Raw genomic sequence first — 23,727 nt, 5'->3', positions numbered from 1 at the left:
TACAGTGGCTGATTTACTACAAAAAAAAAGAAAACACCTGACATATGTACGTATGCTTCAGTATGCTTCAGATTTGGAAGGGAAGACTCTATTTTGATGTGCAATGAGCTGTGTGCTGGTACCTCTCCAGGGTAATCGATCTGGTATGTGCTGTTGCTACGTAGTAAAAGATTTTCAGAATCTCTTGATACGGTCACCGAGTGACAAAAACACATAAGTATTTTTTTTTCTGAGCCTTCATGCCACCAACTAATGCTTCTTCAAATATTGCAAATGTTCTCCCCTTCAGGTGGATAGCTGTAAGAAGAAGCTGTGATTGGTGATAACGGGAATGCCTCTCCTTATCGTGCAATAGCAGTAAGGCTCTTCACGCTTGGCAGGACTGAAGTCTGAACAATACATCCCTTGGGTAACTGAAATGGAATTTGCTCACAATATGCAAACATTTTAAGTGAACAGAATGAAAGGAGAGTGTGGGATACACACAACATCATAGGTTTTGCTGGCAAGGGGAGGGGGGGGATGGGATCCAGTGCCTGTAGACATAGGCAGCAGCATCTGTGCTGTCTGTGCTCTCATCAGTGAGCTTTGTATATTTCTCTAGGCTGAATGCAGCCAATCACAGTGCACAGGTGAACAGAGGCTGGGCAGGCTCCGCTCACAAATACGCTTCTCTTGAAGGCAAGCAGCCTTGATCAGACAGGATAATACAGAGCACAGCTCACAAACCTGTTTCTCTTCTGCCTGTGAAACTTCCCTGCTGTCAGAATACCCAGTGGCAATGAAAGAAGACAAAGAAAGGTCAGAAAAGAGGACTTCTTTGTCCACATGCAAGCATCAACTAGCGAATGTTATGAAATAACAGGTACCTAACATTTCCAATGTATCAATATTTCTACGTAATGATTCAAGCGTGTGTTTGATTTAATCTCTTCATTTCAAACTTTCTTGCATGTTTGCTGTGTTGTTGTGTGAACTTTCGATTGTGATTATGATTTCATCCACTAATATTTGATATTTTAGTGTGTGTGATTTCTTGAAGTTTATGTTGAATTGACTAAACTAGGTTTGTTTTATTTTAATGGCCAGGCGAATGCAGTCGTAAGGAAAACATTTGTAGCAAGATGTTCCTTTAAGATACCTCCAGGATTGACTACATGTTTTGTGAGCCTCAATGGGTACCTTCTGAAAAACAAAGCCATGATGTTTTTCTTTTGTCCTTTTTTCTCTATGGAATTTGGGAACATTCGCACAAAATGGAAAAGCATCGCTTATATGTTTTTGCTGTGCCTCATCGGCAGTGTTGGTGGAGCACCTCCCGGGGTGTGTCCTCAAGGTTGCATCTGTTCCAGTGATATTGTAAGCTGCACTAACAAAAGCTTGTCTGTAGTGCCCAGGACTGTCTTTAAATTTATTCGAAGGCTGGATTTAAGCTACAACAAAATAGGTTTTCTGGACCCAGACTGGTTCCCAGTGTTGTTCGAGAAATTGCACTCTTTGATATTAAATCATAACACTATTAACAGCATCTCTAGTGGGAGTTTTTCCACCATCCCAAATTTGAGGTATCTTGATTTATCCTCCAATAATCTGAGGACGCTGAGCAATCCAGTTTTTCAAGAACTTAAAATGCTAGAAGTTCTTCTTCTTTACAACAATCAGTTGACCCATATTGATTCTGGGGCTTTTGGAGGCCTCCACAAGTTGCAGAAATTGTATCTGAGCTACAATGCACTGACACATTTTCCACTGGACTTGTATTCTGGAAGAAGTAAACTCACAGAACTTGTATTGTTGGACATATCCCATAATAACTTGCAATCTGTGCCTGTTCAACAAATAAGCCTAATATCAGCAAGGCAACTTAGTGGCATTTACCTTCATGAAAACCCTTTTTTATGTGACTGCCATCTGAACGCAATGCTAAACTTTTGGCATCATAGACAGTTTAGTCCAGTAGTGGATTTTAAAACCTATTATGTCTGTACTTTACTGTCTGAGCCTAAAAAAATTCCTCTTATACAAGACAGTTTTCTCAACTGTTCTGAAAGTACTGTAAATGGGTCATTTCATGCATTTGGTCTGTTGTATGAGGCTCAGATTGGAGAAAGACTGGTGGTACATTGTGACAGCAAGATTATCGATACCAACACCCAATTTATGTGGAGAAGCCCTGATGAGAGATTATTAGAACCAGAAACCACAGATGAAAATTTCCGAGTGTTTCCCAATGGGAGTCTTGAAATTGAAGATGCCCAAATTGCAGATTCTGGAATTTATTCATGCATCGCAATAAACAAAGTAAGACAGATTAATGAGACCATAGATATTAGAATAACAGTAGGCAATTTTACAAGCCACAAGTCTCATTCACATGAGGCATTTAACACTGCTTTTACTACACTTGCTGCTTGTGTAGTCAGTATAGTTTTGGTTCTTCTCTATCTTTATCTCACACCCTGCCGATGCTGGTGTAGATCGAGGAAACACAAAAAAAAGCAAAACCAAAGCAGTGCTCACTCCTCTGTTATAAGTGCCACACCGTCCCACGATACCCATGCTGATAGGAAGTCCAGCACTGGAAAACGAGTTGTATTTTTGGAACCTGTCAAGGAAGCAGAAAAAGGCCAAAATGGAAAAGTCAGACTGATTAACCATGACAATCTCACAGCAGAGAGCATCCTAAAGAACAGTAGATCAAAGTCTGACTCAGATTCTATCAGCTCTGTCTTTTCAGATGCCCCTTTCATTCCTCCGGTATAATACCTGGTCTATTTCTTCTGTTCACACAGGCAGGCAGTCTGCACCTTTGGCATAAAAAGCAACAGTGACTCTTAACACGTACAGCTTGTGTAAACCAATGCCTTTGTAAATCAAATATTTAATAAGGGGAAATGAATGTACTTCACTAGCTACAAGCACATACAGAAACCCAATTAATTATTCAGGAATTACCTTTAAATGGTTATTTATATTGTATGCCTGCTTTTGTTTACTAGGGATTCTTCTGTTTTAGGAAGACCAGTTTGTATTCTTTAGCTCTGGGAATAGTTGTACGTTTACAGGACTTGTGTTCATGACAGTCATCCTCTGCCCCATTATCAAATGAAGGCAGTCTTGTGCATTATTAAAATATATCTCAGCAATGCAGGTGTAGGGATTAATGTAGCAAAGTAATATATCATAGAAAACCAATCCCAGTGGACATCTATATTTTCAAAGGATCAGTTTGTTAAAAGATTTAAAGGAGATTAATTTCCATTCAAAGGTAGAATCAACTTAATTTTACCTTCATTAACTAAATGTATTTTTTACAAGCACACGTTCATAAAGTAAAAGAAAATGCCTTTGAGGCTTTATAAGGCAATGCTAACAGTAATAATGTGCAGTAGCAACCAGCAACCAGATTTCATCTCTCAACACTCATTGAAAGATTACAGCTCAATGGTTGTTATAGGTAACTACACACTGCACGTTGCTCTATGCCTTAATATATACAGTAAGCCTGTTCATCTTTTTGTTATAGTCATTCAAGTTGCTAAGGATTACTTTTATTGGTTTTTTTTTCTAATTTATGATCTAGATACATTTAGAAAGGTCTTTGCTGTGCAAAGAGAATAAAGAAAGTTAAAAATATTAATATTGGCAAACTTATTGTCAATAATTACTAGTGTACAGTAGATGGCAAATTTAAAAGGCAAGAATCAAGACAAATCATCATTTATAGTAAAATGTTCTGATAATTTTTTTTTTTTGCTATGAAACCATAATTATTGTAAATCTTGATTCATGTTATTTTTTACATCGTTTGATATCATTTGATATGTTGGATCCTAGTCATACTTGGTTGTTTCCAGGTATTTTTGCACTGATTTAACAGGTTAACCAAAATACGTTGGTAGCTAGATCTGTAAATGGGTAAACATAAAATGAATCTATTAACTATTTAAATAGGGTGGTCCATATATATTTATAACAGTTGGTTAGAACTCAGTGTTTGGTAGAGGATTAGTTCTGCCTTCAGTACATTCAGTATATTTATTACCTATAGAATAGGTTTACTAAGTTTCAGTGATATACTGTGCTAGCAACAATGTGATAGCCATAATTGCTTACATAAATTAATTTTAGCTATAGCAGTGTTAGGAAGGCATACAGTATATGAAGGATAGTGTGTTTCCCATTACAAAATGTTCTACTAATATTATATGTATTTTTTATACATCATACATTCATTTTTCATATTTCACTTTACATTACATTTGCATATGTTTATATAAGTCTTTTTTTTGCCTTGTTCCTAGTCATTAATGTATGTAAGATTCAAAGTGGTCACATCGCAGCGATAAACACAGCAAGAATCTTATAAGGTGAAGTAGAAAGGCAAGAAATATGTCAAAAGTCTATTACGTTCAAAACATGTTAGTTCATTTAAATTGTACTGCATTTTTAAAATATAATTTTAATACTCATTATTTTGCTGTTGTTATGACTCAACATTAACTTCAGCTCTAAGATTATTCTTATTCATTTATATATTTTCATTGTATGATTCCTCAGTTGTTTGCATTAAACCATGACTTAAACAACAGCAAAAAGTTTAGCATGTCTGTTTAGTTTGGTGCCATGAATGTAATGAATTTTTATTAAGCTGCGTACAATAAAAACAATAATCACTATATACCTTGGTATCTCATATTCCTGCTTAAATTATAACTAATAGAGATATTGGTACTGTTATCTGTAGACCAATGACCATATAAAGTGACAAGTGAATCTCTAACTGTAGTTCAATTTATTATATGAATTTCACGTCCCCATTTCCTGTCTCTTGTACAGTACAGTTGGTGTTTGTACATTCTGTGCCTTTATTCTTATCTTGTTAAGCCCTGCTGTGGAGAGAGCTTGAACACTAGGTAATATGATATGGTATACGCCCTACTTAGTGTATCAGATTGAAAACTCAGAGCAGCACACTGTACACCATGAACAAGAAATAAACTCTGAGCTCTGGGTACCATAAAAAAGAACATAACAATTCAGCAATATTACTTTTTTACTGTTCTGTACTATTTGGTATCAGACACCTAAGCCTTAATATTTAATGTTATACTGTTTTTATATGATTACATAGTCTTGTTTTTTTAGTGTATGTTTACATACAGTTCTATAATGATTGGCTCTGACCAAGGGCTATAAGACTACATAAGATCCTGGCCATCTCCGAAGCCTTCATTGTTGCAGATATTTGGATGTCCTCACACGCTATGAGGCGTCTAGTGACTCATGAGCAGCAAGGCTCATGAGAAGTCCTTATATACAGCAACTTGTATAAGGTTTCTGAGAACATTGTACGTAATAGGATGATTGGAACCATGTGGTGTCATCACTGTATGCCCATGATAATTTCATTATCCTAGGCCTTTGATGCTTTCTAGCCGCTGAATCTGAGCCTTGTGAGAAGACGTAGGCCTATCAATTTTTACCTCTTGGTTGGATAGGTTGTAATAAAGTTCCATGCCCCAAAACATGTCAGCAACACTTTTCAACAACCATTTTTACTATGTAAAATCTCTTTACATGATATGCTACTCAAGACAGTGCAGATCTTAACATCACTCATAGATCTCACATTTCAAGTGTAGCTCTAGACCAGAGGTGTCAAACTGACGGCCCTCCAGCTGTTGCCAAACTACAAATCCTTTGAGGCATCGCAAGGCTGACAGTTACAAGCATGACTCCCAAAGGCAGAGGCATGATGGGACTTGTAGTTTTGCAACAGCTGGAGGGCCGCCAGTTTGACACCCTTGCTCTAGGCAAAACTTTTTTTAAAGTTTTAGATAGAGTGGGGAAATTAAATTATCTGTCAAGTTCTAATTTCTTCCTGTTTCCGTGTTGGGGAGAATAAACCTCTATTTGTTAAACATAATAAAAGTGCTGCACTATGTGACTATAAATCAAACCATTTAATTCATATGTAATCTGGTATAGTAACCACTATGTGTTGTTATACAGCAAAACAATATAAATGTGCAATACTGAAAATATATAAGTAAATAAGTGAAAAATACTTTGAAAAGTGAATGTAAATAAAGTCCATAGCCAAATGTCTTTCAGTGTAAAAAGTGCTCCTTAGTATTAAAACTGCACCCACAATTAGTATGAACCATAGTCAGAGAGTGAAGTAACATACCAATGCGGAAAAAAGACATCCATGAAATCCTTCATCAGTATGCACTCACCAGAACTAAAGTGAACCAGGCTTGTAGTAAAAAATCCTCCAAGGTATGCATACCTCCTCCACAGAAAGGCTGGTATGTGATCTTTCAATGATGCATCCTAAAAAGGAGAGCTCACCACACAGATCCTTGAATATGAACCCCAAGAAGAATGGATGCCAACAAAGCAGCAAACACATGCTTTAAAATGGTCATCTTTTTTATTGGTAGCAGTTTTCCAGGAAAGAGAAGGATAGTGTTTAGAACTACATAGAATATTTTCACACATAAAGGATGTCCTTCTTTGGTTAAATTTGTTGCTTAATGATATCAGAAGCCTGGAGTACCCTCTGAAAGATTGGCAGCGATTTTACCCGTATTTCCAATTCATCAATTCCAAAGTAGTGTTAAACTGAAGCATATTTTCATAGACCCGCTCCTTCCGGCCTCCATGCCTGACACTCACACAGGAACACTGACAAATCCTTTCCATTCTATGGACACACTTCTCCTCTATTTGTACTTGTAAACATTGTCAAGAAAGCGGTAACACCTGTTCTGATGAACACGTGTTTCAGGTAAAATTTTCTAAGAGGGAAACTCCCTTCACTTTGGGAGATTTCCTCTAATTTCCTTTTGGATCTTTGGCTAATGTGAAGGATAATTTCCCTAATAGTACACATACAGAAAATAAAAACTAATAATGACTTGGCAGGGGTTATAACACGTTCCTACTCTATACAAAACTAAAAAAAAGTTTGGGCTATGCATGCAATTTAAAAATATTTTTTTTTTCTCAAAGTGATATTGGACCCCTTTTTCTTCAATGAGCCCTGGACAACTGCCCCTTTTGGGCTGTAGTAATGTGGCCGTTATTACCAATACTAGAGGGAAACCTGCAGAACCCTGTGTTCTCTTCTATAACTCCATTGCCATCTTGGGGAGACCTGTGCCTTTTTGGACACAGCATTCCTGTAAGATTTTGCCAACCATTTTTTTTTTAAACTACACTGACTGTGGCACAAGTGGTGCTCAGAAATTAAGTGTAGGTAGGATATTGTAGTTATTGATAGTGCCTTCTAATGTGTAGGGAAAGAGCTGCTTTCTACTGCTTTCATCACTTTTCCCATTGGCACAAGTGCACCGCAGCACATTAAATTCTAAACAGCTCTGGCCACCCAGCATACGCTGAATGAGCGCACAACTGTACTTTCTACTTGTGAGAACTCCAAATCTTGATGCTTCAGTCAAACTGACAAAAACCTGTCTGGACCACAAAGTGTTGACCAGTGAGTGCTCCATTGGAAATAATGCGGTTGCAAACTTTGGGCTTGAGGAATGCTTCCTCTGACTGATTTTGCTTCCTTTAGCTGATTTATCTGCTGAGAGTAAAAAAATTTGATTTTGGAAGTTGGCAGTGTTTGCTGTTATTTATGTTACTATGCTAAAAAGCATAAATTTTAAAATCAGCGGCTTATGTCATGCCTCTTTTATTTGTCTGTTCCTTGAAGAATCTGATCATTACAGGGCTCCCCAGTTAAGCCTCATCTGGCAAACAACAATACTCAAAAAGAAAACACTTTACGCATACCTATTTATTTTTCTATGCTGTAGAGTGGTATTTTTGAAATAAGTAACAAAACTAATAAATCAAATATATATCACCATGCATTGCCTAAAGGGCAGGATGCATGCTACTTGTGATCTCACAGTTAGTGGGACACTTAAAGTGGTTAAAAAAAAAAAAATTATACTTACCTGTTCTATGCAATGGTATTGCAGAAAGCAGTCCCTTAACTCCTCTTCTGGAGTCCACCACCAGAGCTCTCAATTCCTTCTTTTGCTGATTGTCCAATCAGCAAACCATGTGCTGAGGGTGCACCTTTGTTGGTGCACTCCAGATCTGGGCTAGACTTACCCAGCATGGCTCAATCACACTCCCTGCCCCCACCTTACAGGATTTCACTGATAGCCTATGGCTCCCACTGCTCTCAGTATGTCCCATGAGACTAGGAAGAGAGGAGAGAAGAGTGGCAGATAAACACCGTGCTGGACCGTTAGAGGAATCAAGTAAGTATTTGGGAAGGTGGGGGCAAAGCAACTAGTAGGACTTTTTTTTACCTTAAAACAGGGAACGTAAAAAAAAAATAAAAATTAGACTTTAAAACCACTTTGCAGATTTACAGTCTCTATACAAAACTGCCTTGAATCAGGGCCAGATCTAGCCTATCTGATCTGGGGGTCAGTAAAAAAAAAGTCAGGGGCATAATATCAACTTACTATGTTTTTATCCTTTTCTCTCCTCTCCTAAATCCCTACATCTCTATGTGGCTGCAATGCAAAGCACATGTACTAGGCCAGCATTTTCCAACCTTTTTTTTTAGTCATGGCAGTCTCTAAAAATGCAACATTTTTTATTATTTATTGCACTAACCTTCAGCTCGTGAGTGTGGGGAACCAAACCTTTTTCTAGACACCACTACAGATGCCACACTAGTTCACCCTGAAATGGTAAACAAAAAGGACATAATCTCTTAAAAATTCCTGGAGTTGAGGCAACCCTCTCACGTGTACCCACTGCATGGGTTTTCACCAATTGGGTGGGTGGGAAATGGGATGAGAGAGGTTGCAGTTTCTAAATACATTTATGTCTGATGTAGAAAATTTACTTTTTGAAGCTCATGATGATATATTGCAGCCACTTGTAATGATGCAAAGGCTGCCAAAGTACAGGCTCTGGTTGCAGAGGAGGGATGATATCCATACCCCCTTTCCTTGTTCTGGCCCAGTGCACTTAGGCTCAGTCAAACCTCAGCAGTTGTCCTTATCCATCAAGGACAATCAGCTGGGACTTGTAGTACTGCCTTTGAGCAAGCACTTCAGGCTAACTCAAGCCTGGAGAAGCTCAGAAGCCTAGCTTCCAGCCCTCTTGTGGAGTGCGAAACCCAAAAAGTTTACTGCAACCGTAGAAAGCTGTACAGTGAGAATCTGCCCACCAAAGGCAGTGAGACAGAAACAATCCAAAGATAAAAATTATACCTGACCAATTTAGGGGACACTTGTTGAAGGTGGCACACATAGTTCCCAGAACAGGTCACTTGGAAATCACTAAGACCAGGGCCCGAGTGATGCAGAAATGTTATCTGGCATGACATGCTTATAGACATAGCCAACTACTGTTGGTCCCGTGTTACCAGCCAGGCAAGACAGGAGATGTTCATAAAATACCACTAACACCTTTGTCTATCATAAAAGCAAGCTTGTGGCAAAATGTGTTGTATAGTCCAGGGGCGGACTGACCATTTGGAAACTCTGGCACTGTTCGAGGGCCCAGAGTCAGTAGGGGGCCCCATGAGATGCCCCTGGTACCTTTTTCATAGGTTTTTTTGAGTTTGGGCAAGGACACAGGGGCCCCATGATCCCCTATTGCCCGGGGGCCCCATGAGTTGTCAGTCTGCCCCTGGTATAGTCATTACTCATACCCATTTATGTTAATCCTTACACAAGGCAGGCTATTGCCGACATGAACACATCTGCGTTGTACAGTGTTGTACATGGAATATCGTGATGCCAAGCATTCAGTGGAATGAGTCAACTCAACATGTTTCTCAGATAACTAGGTCTGCCTAAGCAAGAGGAAATGGAAGAGCCTCTATACCAATCATATAACAATTTTAAAACATAAACATAATTAGTACAAAATACATACAATATATCAAGGCAAAATATTCGCTATTGCCATATACAATGTATATCAGGTAAGCATTCAGTAGTGGCTTGAACTCTTAAAAACTCCCTCAGACAAGCAAAGAGGTGGTATTAAACCCAAAAGCAAACATCTGATATATTGCAGCTTACCATGTCATAGATGTGTTGGCTGTATTAGGTTTTAGGCTTTCTTTCTTATTTTTTCATCTGGTGATCCAGACAGTGAGTTGGTTGGCTTTCAGGAGCTCAAGCTCTCCAGCTGAATGTATCAGTTTATATAGATGAGACAAACCACTTAACACTGGCAGTGATGATTAACTAGTAGCCGACCGCAGATAGCCGAATGACGGCTACACTGCGGCCGGCCAGTTCTGAGTGGACGTCATATGACGTCCTCCCAGAACGCGCTCTCCTGCGCGCCCCAGGGGGCGCGCACCCGGCGATCTCCGTGATCGCTGTGTCCTACGGACACAGCTGATCACCTGATGTGGTAAAAGGCCAATCACAGCGACCTTTTACCACGTGATCAGCGGTGTCCAATGACACGCTGATTAGAGGGAAATGCAAGTGCCGGTTCTCGGCTGCACTTTCCTCACGCTGTCAGATCGTGAGGAAAGTACTGCCGAGAACCGGCAGTTGTCAGAGCGGGGATTGGCACCGATCATCAGGGCACTGATGATCAGTGCCCTGATGATCGGTGCCCAGCAGTGCCACCCGCAAGTTCCGCCCACCTGTGCCCAGCAGTGCGCCCACTAGCTCCGCCTACCTGTGCCCAGCAGATCACCCACCTGTGTCCAGCAGTGCACCCACCTGTGCCCAGCAGTGCACCCACCTGTGCCACCTACCTGTGCCCAGAAGTGCCACCCACCTGTGCCCACCCACCTGTGCCCACCAGTGCCACCCACCTGTGCCCACCCACCAGTGCTGCCCACCAGTGCCACCCACCAGTAGAGGCCCAGCAGTGCTGCCAGTCAGTGCCACCAGTCAGTGCCCAGCGGTTGTGCCAGTCAGTGCCGCCAGTCAGTGCCCAGCAGTGATGCCAGTCAGTGCCGTCTATCAGTACCCATCATCAGTGTCACCTATCAGTGCCGCCTATCAGTGATGCATATTAGTGCCGCCTATCCGTGACACCTCATTAGTGCTGTCTATCAGTGCTGCCTATCTGTGCCACCTCATTAGTACTGCCTATCAGTGCCCTTTAGTGCTGCCTATCAGTGCCCATCAGTGCTGCCTCATCAACGCACATCAGTGAAGGAGAAAAATTACCTGTTTGAAAAATTTTATAATAGAAACCAAGAAACTTTTTTTTTTTTTCAAATTTTTTGAAATTTTTTTATTTATAGCGCAAAAAGTAAAGCGCCCAGCGGCGATTAAATACCACCAAAAGAAAGCTCTATTTGTGAGAAAAAAATGATCAAAATTTCATATGGGTACAATGTTGCATGACCGCGCAATTGTCAAAGTGCGGCAGCGCTGAAAGCTGAAAATTGGCCTGGTAAATAAGGGGGTATAAGTGCCCGGTAGGCAAGTGGTTAAAATGATCAGATTTTATATATTATTATTCATGCAAAACGTTTATCCCAAAATGAAAAAAAAATCTGCTTTAACTTATTATAAAGAGTGAGCTGAACTTTGGCTTCAGTTTGTATAGTGTATTTAAATTTACTAATACTGTGCATTTAACATTACCCTCCCCCCAGAAAACCACTGTCTGCTGTGCCTTCTGTGTTAATTCATCAAGAGTTTTGTCTCACTAATACCAGAGACTTGTTACCAGATCACAAAGTGAAAACAAGGGAAAAAAGTCAAAGAAAAGAAAACGAATGCAGCTACCACATCTGATAATTGGTAAGGAGCAATTAGTTAAACTTTTAGTTTTGAGTTTAATACCAATTTAACCACTTGCCATATGGGTACGTCACTCTGGCTATATCAACACGGGGGGGTGATGTGTGCCCAACCGGGCGTGCAGCTCTTCCTACCCATGACCACTGTGTCCTACGGACACAGTGTAATGAAGATCCCAGTAAACGGGATCCCATGATCATGTGATCACTATGCATCACACGATCACAATGTTAGCAAAGCTGTTATGAATCAATATGATTCATAACAGCTATGCTTCCCTTCCTGGTGAGCTGTGATTGGTCCACAGCTCTCACATGATACAGGAGGCCAATCACAGCACCCTGTACTGTGTCACCAGCCAGCTCCAGCCAATCAGGGATCACTATTATTTTAAACTGTCATAAACTTAGCTCATTCATGACTGCTCAAAGCAAGCTTTGCATTGCAGAGCAATAATTAAAAAAAAAATTTAAAAATATCCCTGATAACACCCCCCCCCCAGAGTACTACAATGTTTCTATGGTAACATTGTACTACTCTGATAAAAATATTTTAAAAAACTAACAAATAAAAGAATAAAATAAAACAATATTGTGAGGGATGAGCAGTGGCTCAGGCCAAAGTGACCTAACCTTATCTCGCTTCTATTTCGGGGGGGGGGCACGCATGTGCCCCCCACTTCCCCCTGTTGGTCTATAGAGAAAAGAGAGAACACCACACTGTGAGTAGAAGCACTACATTTTACACGCGGTAGATTAGCACATTTAACCCTTGGATTGCTCCTATTAACCCGTTGATCACCCCGTTACTCAGCCAGTGCCATTAGTAAAATGTCAGTATGTAGAATTTTTCACTGATCACTGTATTACTGCCACTAGCGACATCAGATAACATCAGGGTCTGTAAGCTCCCCTCCCAGCCAGGGTTAGGTCGTGTTAGATCACCCACACACGCTATAGGTCGCAGATCACCGCCATTACTAGTATAGTGTTTGTATGGATCAATATATTAATCACAAACAGAACTATACCAGTGCCTTCTTTGCATAGTATTCCCAAAAACACAGTGTTAGCAGGATCAACCCCATTCGCTGGCAGCACTAGCATTTAGTTCCTACGCTGTTTTTCATGGAAGATTTGTATCAATTGACTGTGGGCCAAATTAATTTATATGCATAACAATACATCACCGCCCACCCAAATTCAGTTCTTTCCAGACAATTCGCATGGAAACCTATCACGGTTTCTGAATTTAAAACTTTTTTGGACCTAACCCTCAACATGGGAATTACAAATAAGAATGAATTGCAGTCATATTGGTCCACAGACCCGATTCATCATATGACCATGTTCCCTGATGTTACATATATGCCCAACAAGGACCAGCAATGTACTGTACTGTACTTTGAGTTACATAGTTAGTCTGGCTGAAAAAAGACAAATGCCCATCCAATTCAACCATTTAAAAAAAAGTTATAATCCTATACCCACAGTTGATCTAGAGGAAGGCAAAAAAACCCAGCAAAGCATGATCCAATTTGTTCCTGCAGGGGATATTTTTTATAACCAAAACTACAAAAAAATAGTTTTTTTTTATTTTCGGTCTTTTTTTGTTTATATCACAAAAAATAAAAAACCCAGCAGTGATCAAATACCAACAAAAGAAAGCTCTACTTGAGTGAAAAAAGGACATAAATTTTGTTTGGGTACAGCGTTGCCTGTCTGCACAGTTACCAGTTGACATAGCACAGTGCTGAATAGCAAATAATGGCCTGTTCAGGAAGGGGGGTAAATCTTCCAGAGGGCAAGTGGTTAAACAGTCTGCTTATTACATCTAGCTGGAGGTGCAAGCATATGTGCAAAAGGAGATGGAGGAGATGCTGCAGTTAGGGATCATTCAGAAGATGACACAGTGACTGATCATCACCAGTTGTCCTTGTCCCCAAAAAGGATGTTCTGGGTGGACTAAAGAAAGCTGATGCCTACCTCATGCCCAGGTTCAATGATTTTCTGGATAGGATATCAACCACAATCTAACAATAGGAGATCTAAGCAGAGTGTACTGTCTAATTTTTTTAGCACCTTAGGCTTGTGAAAAATCAACTTTTACCACCCTATTCGGATTATACAAATTGACAGCAATGCTGTTTGGGATGAAGAAAATGTCAGCCACCATCCAAGGGGTCATGGCATTTTTGGCTGTTGTGAACAAGGCCTAAGCACCAAAACGCCCTGGTCTATGCCCTAGTCAGATCATGACCCTTTATTGCTGCCATTTTTCAATTTTACGGCTAGACTGGCCAAACCGCATTGGTGATTGAATGAGTTTCTTTTAAGTAATGAGTCTTATTGCCTAGATATGTCATTTGAAATCATATTTTGATATTAACAAAGCAAATAACACTTCCCCAGCTATTACCTGGGCTGCACACAAGGCTTCGGTTAGCGGCTTTCTGATTCAATTGTCCTCTAGATAAATAAATGCTAACAATGAAATGATCTCTGCTAAAACTAAGGAATATGAGGCTTCCCTAGTCTATCGACATTAACATTCCCCTACCCCTGATCTTTTACACAAATTTGAACAGCCTCGCTTGGAGCTTAACCTTTGTCTTACTACTAAGGCTGAGTAACAATTGCGCTGGACTAATCGCAAGTTTTTTACCTGGCGGGACAGACCAGGTTCTCTATTGGCACATAAACTTACCCCCAGACACTCATATTCAACTGTTTCCAAAATTAGGCTGTCAGGGGGTCACATTTCCCAGGACCACCAGAAGATCCTCAAAGAATTCGACAATGTTTATGCTAAGCTCTATAGTCAGCCCCACAGTGCTGTTCCTTCCTTTATCCAAGCCTTTTTGGAGGTCCTACCTTTACTACCACTTGAGGAAGTCCATAGGGGCCTTATGGAACAGCCCTTTTCTTGTGTGGAGGTCCAAAAGGTCATACAGATGTTATCTTCAAATAAATCACAGGGTCCTGATGGACTCCCCAATAATTATTATAGGAAATTTCCTGATCATTTAGTCCCATATATGACTCTTTATTTTAATGCACTACGGGATGGTGGGGTAATCCCATTAGATGAGAATAAAGCCTATATTAGTGTTATCCCCAAACCCAATAAGGACTCAGTGAATGTCCTTAAATATCGCAATTATCACAATTAATCAGCAAGATTGCGATCTCACAATTACTAAACTCCTAGCTGTTCATCCTAATACTTTCCTAGGACATTATATCCATAAAGATTAGTCGAGTTTCATTTCCGGACGCCAATCCCTAGACCAGATACACCAATCTATTGCTGTTATTTCAGCAGTCCGAGCCAATTGGGATGCTCCCCTTTCTAGGGATCTTCTGCTTCTTTCACTTGATTAACACAACGCATTTGATAGCTTAAATTAGGATTATCTATTCACTACTTTAGATGCCTTGGGGTTTGGCCCCATGTTTCTTTATTGGCCCCATGTTTCTTATATAGCACCCTCTCTGCTCAGGTTTCCATTAGAGGTTATACGTCTTCGCCATTCCCCATCCAACGAGGTACTAGGCAAGGTGGTCCCCTTTACATTTTGCACTAGCAATTGAACCTTTAATGGTGGTGATCTGTTCACAGCCCAAAATCTACAGTATTTGGAGGTCATCAGGAACACAAGTGTGCCATTTTTGCTGACGATGTTCTTATGTATGCTACCACGCCTCAGGAAACTCTACCTAATTTACTGTCTTTAATGCAACAATTTTCTTGGCTTTCTGGGCTTTCTTTGAATTCTCAAAAAAATGATGGCCATCAATGTTTCCTTGCCCCCCTCCACGGTAAACATTCTGCAGACTACCTATAATTTTCAATAAGCCAAATGCTCTCTTCCATATTTGGAAATTAGTTTAACGTCTTCTGTCTAACTACCCCCCTTTATTCTGGAGACTTAGAGAAGTTCTCCGTCATTGGACAGATTACTCTTTGTCCTGGTTTGGCAGATTAAGATTGTGATGATTGTGTGCAATAGAGGCATGGACGCTGTACATGACAGCCATCTTGTTAGGTCTCAGCCATGTTCTCTCCTGTCCTCCCTCCTCCCTTTTCAATGGAATGCATAGCTATAAGTTGAACGGAGGTCAAAAGGATCTCTTATCCTAAAACACAGATAGATCAGCTCCAGGGCTGTAAACCGCTAATTAGTCTGGTTCCAGGGGGTCTGCTTGAAAACCACTTTCCTCTGCCCGATCGTAAAACAATAACTCAGTCAGTCATGACCTGTTAGGCCATTAGGGCTAGAGCGTGCCATAAAACGTACATTCCACATGAGTCATTTTTTCATACAATTCATAAACTTCAGCAGGAACTGGGCACATTAATATGAAGTATATATTCGGGTAGATCATTTTAATATGAGTCACTCAAAACCTTACATCACTATATTAGTACCTACAAGAGTGAAGAAGCAGTATCTTTTATCCTGAGTAACAAGGGTATGCTATGTTTGGTATCTTTGCGTTTGGAATATAATTCTAAATATTAATATGCCAGTTCCTAGGATGCTACCTGTACCTATTGAAGGTTATTGACCTTACTATGAAATTGTAAGGGATTTGGTCATAACTAGAGATGAGCGAATTTCTCAAAAATTCGATTCGGCTGATTCGGCGAATTCCAGTGTGAAATTCGATTCGATGCGAATTTCTTCGCTACGAAGATGACTTATAAAAAGGGTTTCTAGGCTTCAGAGAGCCTTTAAATTAGTGCAGAACACTGTACCTTTAATTTAAATGCCCTTGGAGATGAGGAAAGAGAAGGAGAAGGAGAAGGATGAGAAGAAGGAGAAGGATGAGAAGAAGGAGAAGGATGAGAAGAAGGAGAAGGATGAGAAGAAGGAGAAGGATGAGAAGAAGGAGAAGGAGAAGGATGAGAAGAAGGAGAAGGAGAAGGATGAGAAGAAGGAGAAGGAGAAGGATGAGAAGAAGGAGAAGGAGAAGGATGAGAAGGAGAAGGATGAGAAGAAGGAGAAGGATGAGAAGGAGAAGGAGAAGGATGAGAAGAAGGAGAAGGATGAGAAGAAGGAGAAGGAGAAGGATGAGAAGATGGAGAAGGAGAAGGATGAGAAGAAGGAGAAGGAGAAGGATGAGAAGAAGGAGAAGGAGAAGGATGAGAAGAAGGAGAAGGATGAGGAGAAGGAGAAGGATGAGGAGAAGGAGAAGGATGAGGAGAAGGAGAAGGATGAGGAGAAGGAGAAGGATGAGGAGAAGGAGAAGGATGAGAAGAAGGAGAAGGATGAGAAGAAGGAGAAGGATGAGAAGAAGGAGAAGGATGAGAAGAAGGAGAAGGAGAAGGATGAGAAGAAGGAGAAGGATGAGAAGAAGGAGAAGGATGAGAAGAAGGAGAAGGATGAGAAGAAGGAGAAGGAGAAGGAGAAGGAGAAGGATGAGAAGAAGGAAAAGGAGAAGGATGAGAAGATGGAGAAGGAGAAGGATGAGAAGAAGGAGAAGGAGAAGGATGAGAAGAAGGAGAAGGAGAAGGATGAGGAGAAGGAGAAGGATGAGGAGAAGGAGAAGGATGAGAAGAAGGAGAAGGAGAAGGATGAGAAGAAGGAGAAGGATGAGAAGAAGGAGAAGGAGAAGGATGAGAAGAAGGAGAAGGAGAAGGATGAGAAGAAGGAGAAGGATGAGAAGAAGGAGAAGAAGGATGAGAAGAAGGAGAAGGAGAAGGATGAGAAGAAGGAGAAGGATGAGAAGAAGGAGAAGGATGAGAAGAAGGATGAGAAGAAGGATGAGAAGAAGAAGGATGAGAAGAAGGACAGTTCTGTGACAGTTTCTGTCTATTTCTGACAGTTCTGGGACATTCACTCCATACAGCTGTTTCAACCGCTGTATGGAGGGAATGTCATGGAACTGTCAGAAATAGACTATTAATGACAGTTCTGGGACTGTCCTTCCATGCAGCGGTTGAAACATTGTATGTATTTGTTTCCATAAATGGATCCATTTATGGAAACAAATAGATACAATGTTTCAACCGCTGTATGGAAGGACAGTCCCAGAACTGTCATTAATAGTCTATTTCTGACAGTTCTATGACATTCCCTCCATACAGCGGTTGAAACAGCTGTATGGAGTGAATGTCCCAGAACTGTCAGAAATAGACTATTTATGACAGTTCTGGGACATTCACTCCATACAGCGGTTGAAACATTGTATCTATTTTTTTCCATAAATGACATTCTGCAGATACACTTAGAGGAGCGCTGCAGATACACTTTTTGCCGGCTTGGAATTAATCTTATTTTCATCCTACTTCTTCTTCTTCATCCTCATCCTCATAAGAAGAAAAAGAAGAAGTAGGATGAAAATAAGAATAATTCCAAGCCGGCAAAAAGTGTATCTGCAGCGCTCCTCTAAGTGTATCTGCAGAATGTCATTTATGGAAAAAAATAGATACAATGTTTCAACCGCTGTATGGAGTGAATGTCCCAGAACTGTCATAAATAGTCTATTTCTGACAGTTCTGGGACATTCACTCCATACAGCTGTTTCAACCGCTGTATGGAGGGAATGTCATAGAACTGTCAGAAATAGACTATTTATGACAGTTCTGGGACTGTCCTTCCATACAGCGGTTGAAACATTGTATGTATTTGTTTCCATAAATGGATCCATTTATGGAAACAAATACATACAATGTTTCAACCGCTGTATGGAAGGACAGTCCCAGAACTGTCATTAATAGTCTATTTCTGACAGTTCTATGACATTCCCTCCATACAGCGGTTGAAACAGCTGTATGGAGTGAATGTCCCAGAACTGTCGGAAATAGACTATTTATGACAGTTCTGGGACTGTCCTTCCATACAGCGGTTGAAACATTGTATCTATTTTTTTCCATAAATGACATTCTGCAAATACACTTAGAGGAGTGCTGCAGATACACTTTTTGCCGGCTTGGAATTAATCTTATTTTCATCCTACTTCTTCTTCTTCATCCTCATCCTCATAAGAAGAAAAAGAAGAAGTAGGATGAAAATAAGATTAATTCCAAGCCGGCAAAAAGTGTATCTGCAGCGCTCCTCTAAGTGTATCTGCAGAATGTCATTTATGGAAAAAAATAGATACAATGTTTCAACCGCTGTATGGAGTGAATGTCCCAGAACTGTCATAAATAGTCTATTTCTGACAGTTCTGGGACATTCACTCCATACAGCTGTTTCAACCGCTGTATGGAGGGAATGTCATAGAACTGTCAGAAATAGACTATTTATGACAGTTCTGGGACTGTCCTTCCATACAGCGGTTGAAACATTGTATGTATTTGTTTCCATAAATGGATCCATTTATGGAAACAAATACATACAATGTTTCAACCGCTGTATGGAAGGACAGTCCCAGAACTGTCATAAATAGTCTATTTCTGACAGTTCTATGACATTCCCTCCATACAGCGGTTGAAACAGCTGTATGGAGTGAATGTCCCAGAACTGTCAGAAATAGACTATTTATTACAGTTCTGGGACATTCACTCCATACAGCGGTTGAAACATTGTATCTATTTTTTTCCATAAATGACATTCTGCAGATACACTTAGAGGAGCGCTGCAGATACACTTTTTGCCGGCTTGGAATTATTCTTATTTTCATCCTACTTCTTCTTTTTCTTCTTATGAGGATGAAGAAGAAGAAGTAGGATGAAAATAAGATTAATTCCAAGCCGGCAAAAAGTGTATCTGCAGCGCTCCTCTAAGTGTATTTGCAGAATGTCATTTATGGAAAAAAATAGATACAATGTTTCAACCGCTGTATGGAAGGACAGTCCCAGAACTGTCATAAATAGTCTATTTCCGACAGTTCTGGGACATTCACTCCATACAGCGGTTTCAACCGCTGTATGGAGGGAATGTCATAGAACTGTCAGAAATAGACTATTAATGACAGTTCTGGGACTGTCCTTCCATACAGCGGTTGAAACATTGTATGTATTTGTTTCCATAAATGGATCCATTTATGGAAACAAATACATACAATGTTTCAACCGCTGTATGGAAGGACAGTCCCAGAACTGTCATAAATAGTCTATTTCTGACAGTTCTATGACATTCCCTCCATACAGCGGTTGAAACAGCTGTATGGAGTGAATGTCCCAGAACTGTCAGAAATAGACTATTTATGACAGTTCTGGGACATTCACTCCATACAGCGGTTGAAACATTGTATCTATTTTTTTCCATAAATGACATTCTGCAGATACACTTAGAGGAGCGCTGCAGATACACTTTTTGCCGGCTTGGAATTAATCTTATTTTCATCCTACTTCTTCTTCTTCATCCTCATCCTCATAAGAAGAAAAAGAAGAAGTAGGATGAAAATAAGAATAATTCCAAGCCGGCAAAAAGTGTATCTGCAGCGCTCCTCTAAGTGTATCTGCAGAATGTCATTTATTGAAAAAAATAGATACAATGTTTCAACCGCTGTATGGAGTGAATGTCCCAGAACTGTCATAAATAGTCTATTTCTGACAGTTCTGGGACATTCACTCCATACAGCTGTTTCAACCGCTGTATGGAGGGAATGTCATAGAACTGTCAGAAATAGACTATTTATGACAGTTCTGGGACTGTCCTTCCATACAGCGGTTGAAACATTGTATGTATTTGTTTCCATAAATGGATCCATTTATGGAAACAAATACATACAATGTTTCAACCGCTGTATGGAAGGACAGTCCCAGAACTGTCATAAATAGTCTATTTCTGACAGTTCCATGACATTCCCTCCATACAGCGGTTTCCGGCAAAAAGTGTATGTGCAGAGTTCCTCTATTCTGCAGATACACTTAGAGGAGCTCTGCAGATACACTTAGAGGAGCTCTGCACATACACTTTTTGCCGGCTTGGAATTATTCTTATTTTCATCCTACTTCTTCTTCTTCTTCTTCTTCTTCATCCTCATCCTCTTCTTCTTCTTCTGAGGATGAGGATGAAGAAGAAGAAGAAGAAGAAGAAGTAGGATGAAAATAAAATTAATTCCAAGCCGGCAAAAAGTGTATGTGCAGAGCTCCTCTAAGTGTATCTGCAGAATAGAGGAACTCTGCACATACACTTTTTGCCGGCTTGCAATTATTCTTATTTTCATCCTACTTCTTCTTCTTCTTCTTCATCCTCTTCTTCTTCTTCTGAGGATGAGGATAAAGAAGAAGAAGAAGAAGAAGAAGTAGGATGAAAATAAGATTAATTCCAAACAGGCAAAAAGTGTATGTGCAGAGCTCCTCTAAGTGTATCTGCAGAATAGAGGAACTCTGCACATACACTTTTTGCCGGCTTGGAATTATTCTTATTTTCATCCTACTGCTTCTTCTTCTTCTTCATCCTCATCCTCATCCTCAGAAGAAGAGGATGAGGATGAGGATGAAGAAGAAGAAGAAGTAGGATGAAAAGAAGAATAATTCCAAGCCGGCAAAAAGTGTATGTGCAGAGTTCCTCTATTTCTGACAGTTCTCTCACAGCTTCTTCACATGTACAGCGGTTGAAACATCTGTATCCTAAATGGAAACTAATAGATACAATTTGTATCTATTAGTTTCCATTTAGGATACAGATGTTTCAACCGCTGTACATGTGAAGAAGCTGTGAGAGAACTGTCAGAAATAGAGGAACTCTGCACATACACTTTTTGCCGGCTTGGAATTATTCTTCTTTTCATCCTACTTCTTCTTCTTCATCCTCATCCTCTTCTTCTGAGGATGAAGATGAAGAAGAAGAAGAAGTAGGATGAAAAGAAGAATAATTCCAAGCCGGCAAAAAGTGTATGTGCAGAGTTCCTCTATTTCTGACAGTTCTCTCACAGCTTCTTCACATGAACAGTGGTTGAAACATCTGTATCCTAAATGTAAACTAATAGATACAATGTTTCAACCGCTAAACATGTGTTCCTTCTGTCAGAGAACTGTCAGAAATAGCGGAGCTCACTGCAGGGACACTTTTGCCGGCTGATCGGGAAATGTTCGATTCGCGCACCCGAAGTAGGCAAAATTTCGGTTTCGCCGCGAATCGAATATTTCCTGAAATTCGACTCGAATTCCGGTTCGCCTGGTTCGATTCGCTCATCTCTAGTCATAACCTTCCAAACTGGATGATTGGTCATTTGTTCTCAGGAGACACCCCTTTGATGTGATAGAAAAAGACTGACAGCCTGGAGAAAGAGAGCTCTCGTTTAACATCTATCAGAAAACATCTAACAGACTTGAGAGCCAAGGCAACTTTTTTGTTCGGACAATTGGACTCTGCTCAAACCAAGGACTTTTGCAAGTATTCTGCCTTCTGAACTCCTTTCTTTTATTTCTCTGTTGTTTTATTGTTCTCTTTATATCTTTGTTACATCTTTTTCTGTAAATATTTTAATTGCACCATTTTGACCTTTTTAGTAATAAATCCTATTTTCTGAAAAGTGTGGAACTGTCTCTAAAGCTTTTAATGCAAACTAAAGAATCCCTGTCTCTTGAAGAGTGCTACTGTATGTAATAATCCTCTGAATATATCTGTCTGTGGTGACAGTGTGTATTACAGACGCTTATACTAATATCATAGTGTTCTTGCTAAGATTTGTGAGTTTCCTCCTTCTCTGTAAAAAGGTGGTGCTGGCAGTGCGAAGGGTTAATTGCGTAATTAACCTGACCCAGTAACAATCGTTCTCCGGCTGCTGGCACATAGATTGTAGTCCCGCGAGCTGGAAAATCTTTGTGCAGGGCGCAGCTGAGAATGACATTGTTATGCAAGTGACAGTATGGTGTAAGATCGGCTGGTCCTTTGGTCACGAGTTGGTGAGAAGGGCTGGGGTTGGACGCCACGTTCCGTCACAAAGATGACTTTTTTACCTAAAATACTTTATTATTTTAGGACCCTACCAGTAGCTGTCCCAAGAGGCAATCTACAGCATATGCAAGCTGAAGTTCCCCAGATGAATATTGTATGCCTCAAAACCACAAGGTGGGATTGGCTTCCCCAATTTACAAGCCTACTACCAAGCGGGTCAAATTGCTGACCTTGCTAAAGTGTCTAATCCCCTCTGGGTCTCTATTGAAGCTCTCCTGCTGTCCTTTGGCCATTGGGTCATTGACATGGCTTCTTAATTGTCTATGCCCTCCTATTTTGTGTCCATTTTTATCGCATTCCTTAGCTGTCTGGGATAGAGCACATCTTTGACCATCCCTATCTTCTTCACACATGCCGTTGGCTCCTATTTTTTTGCAATCTGACATACAAGTTCTCCTATAAGACTCAGTGGGAATGAGAACTGAACTTTACTTTTGATTTGTCTGAATGGCAAGATATTGCTTATGTTCTTTCCAAAATATCTATTAATATGACATTGATAGAAGCTAATTATAAAACGCTTTTGCGTTGTTATTTGGTTAACACTCGAGTCACGAAAATGCATCCGTCCACATTGCCCAGTTGTTTTAGGCATTGTGGCCAACTGGGAACTATGTACCATATCTGATGGCAATGTCCATAACTGGAACTGGCGCCCTTTCAGAAATTCCCCGATGAGGTCCCTAAAAAGTTGGTGAAATTAATCTCATACAGTCATGGCCGAAATTGTTGGCACCCTTGATATTTTTCCTGAAAATCAAGTATTTCACACAAAAAAGGTATTGCATTAACACATGTTTTGCTATACACATGTTTATTCCCTTTGTATGTATTGGAACAAATATAAAACAGAGGCAGAAAAGCAAATATGACATAATGTCACACAAAACCCCAAAAATGGGCTGGACAAAAGTATTGGCACCCTTAACTTAATATTTGGTTGCACACCCTTTGGAAAACATAACTGAAATCAGTCGCTTCCTATAACCATCAATAAGCTTCTGACACCTCTCACCCGGAATTTTGGACCACTCTTCCTTTGCAAACAGCTCCAGGTCTCTCTTATTGGAAGGACACCTTTTCCCAACAGCAATT

General features: G+C 40.2%; 1 protein-coding gene and 1 long non-coding RNA gene across 2 annotated transcripts in view; one reads left to right on the top strand and one right to left on the bottom strand.

The window, feature by feature from the left end:
• The first annotated feature begins 549 nt into the window (after window positions 1-549).
• AMIGO2 (adhesion molecule with Ig like domain 2) lies at window positions 550-4,681 on the top strand. The gene is made up of 2 exons (XM_089674019.1): window positions 550-865; window positions 1,090-4,681. The coding sequence occupies exon 2, from the start codon at window positions 1,201-1,203 to the stop codon at window positions 2,761-2,763; it is 1,563 nt and encodes a 520-aa protein (XP_089530145.1). The 5' UTR covers window positions 550-865; window positions 1,090-1,200; the 3' UTR covers window positions 2,764-4,681.
• LOC149464748 (uncharacterized) overlaps window positions 2,261-23,727 on the bottom strand; it is a 150,331-nt gene continuing 128,864 nt past the window's right edge. The window contains exon 3 of the long non-coding RNA XR_016312291.1: window positions 2,261-2,605. This is a non-coding gene — a long non-coding RNA (uncharacterized LOC149464748). The remainder of the gene's footprint in view (window positions 2,606-23,727) is intronic.

This window comes from Staurois parvus, unplaced genomic scaffold, assembly GCF_062004578.1.
Source record: "Staurois parvus isolate SC_StPar_1 unplaced genomic scaffold, SC_StPar_1.0 ptg000147l, whole genome shotgun sequence".
Taxonomy (NCBI): Eukaryota; Metazoa; Chordata; class Amphibia; order Anura; family Ranidae; genus Staurois; species Staurois parvus.
The sequence above is the reverse complement of the archived record's forward strand: the minus strand, read 5'-3'. Positions and strand labels throughout refer to the sequence as shown.

What these genes read in the sequence shown, in the direction of transcription:
- AMIGO2 (XM_089674019.1), top strand. Translation starts at nt 1,201, where the DNA reads ATGATGTTTTTCTTTTGTCCTTTTTTCTCTATGGAATTTGGGAACATT.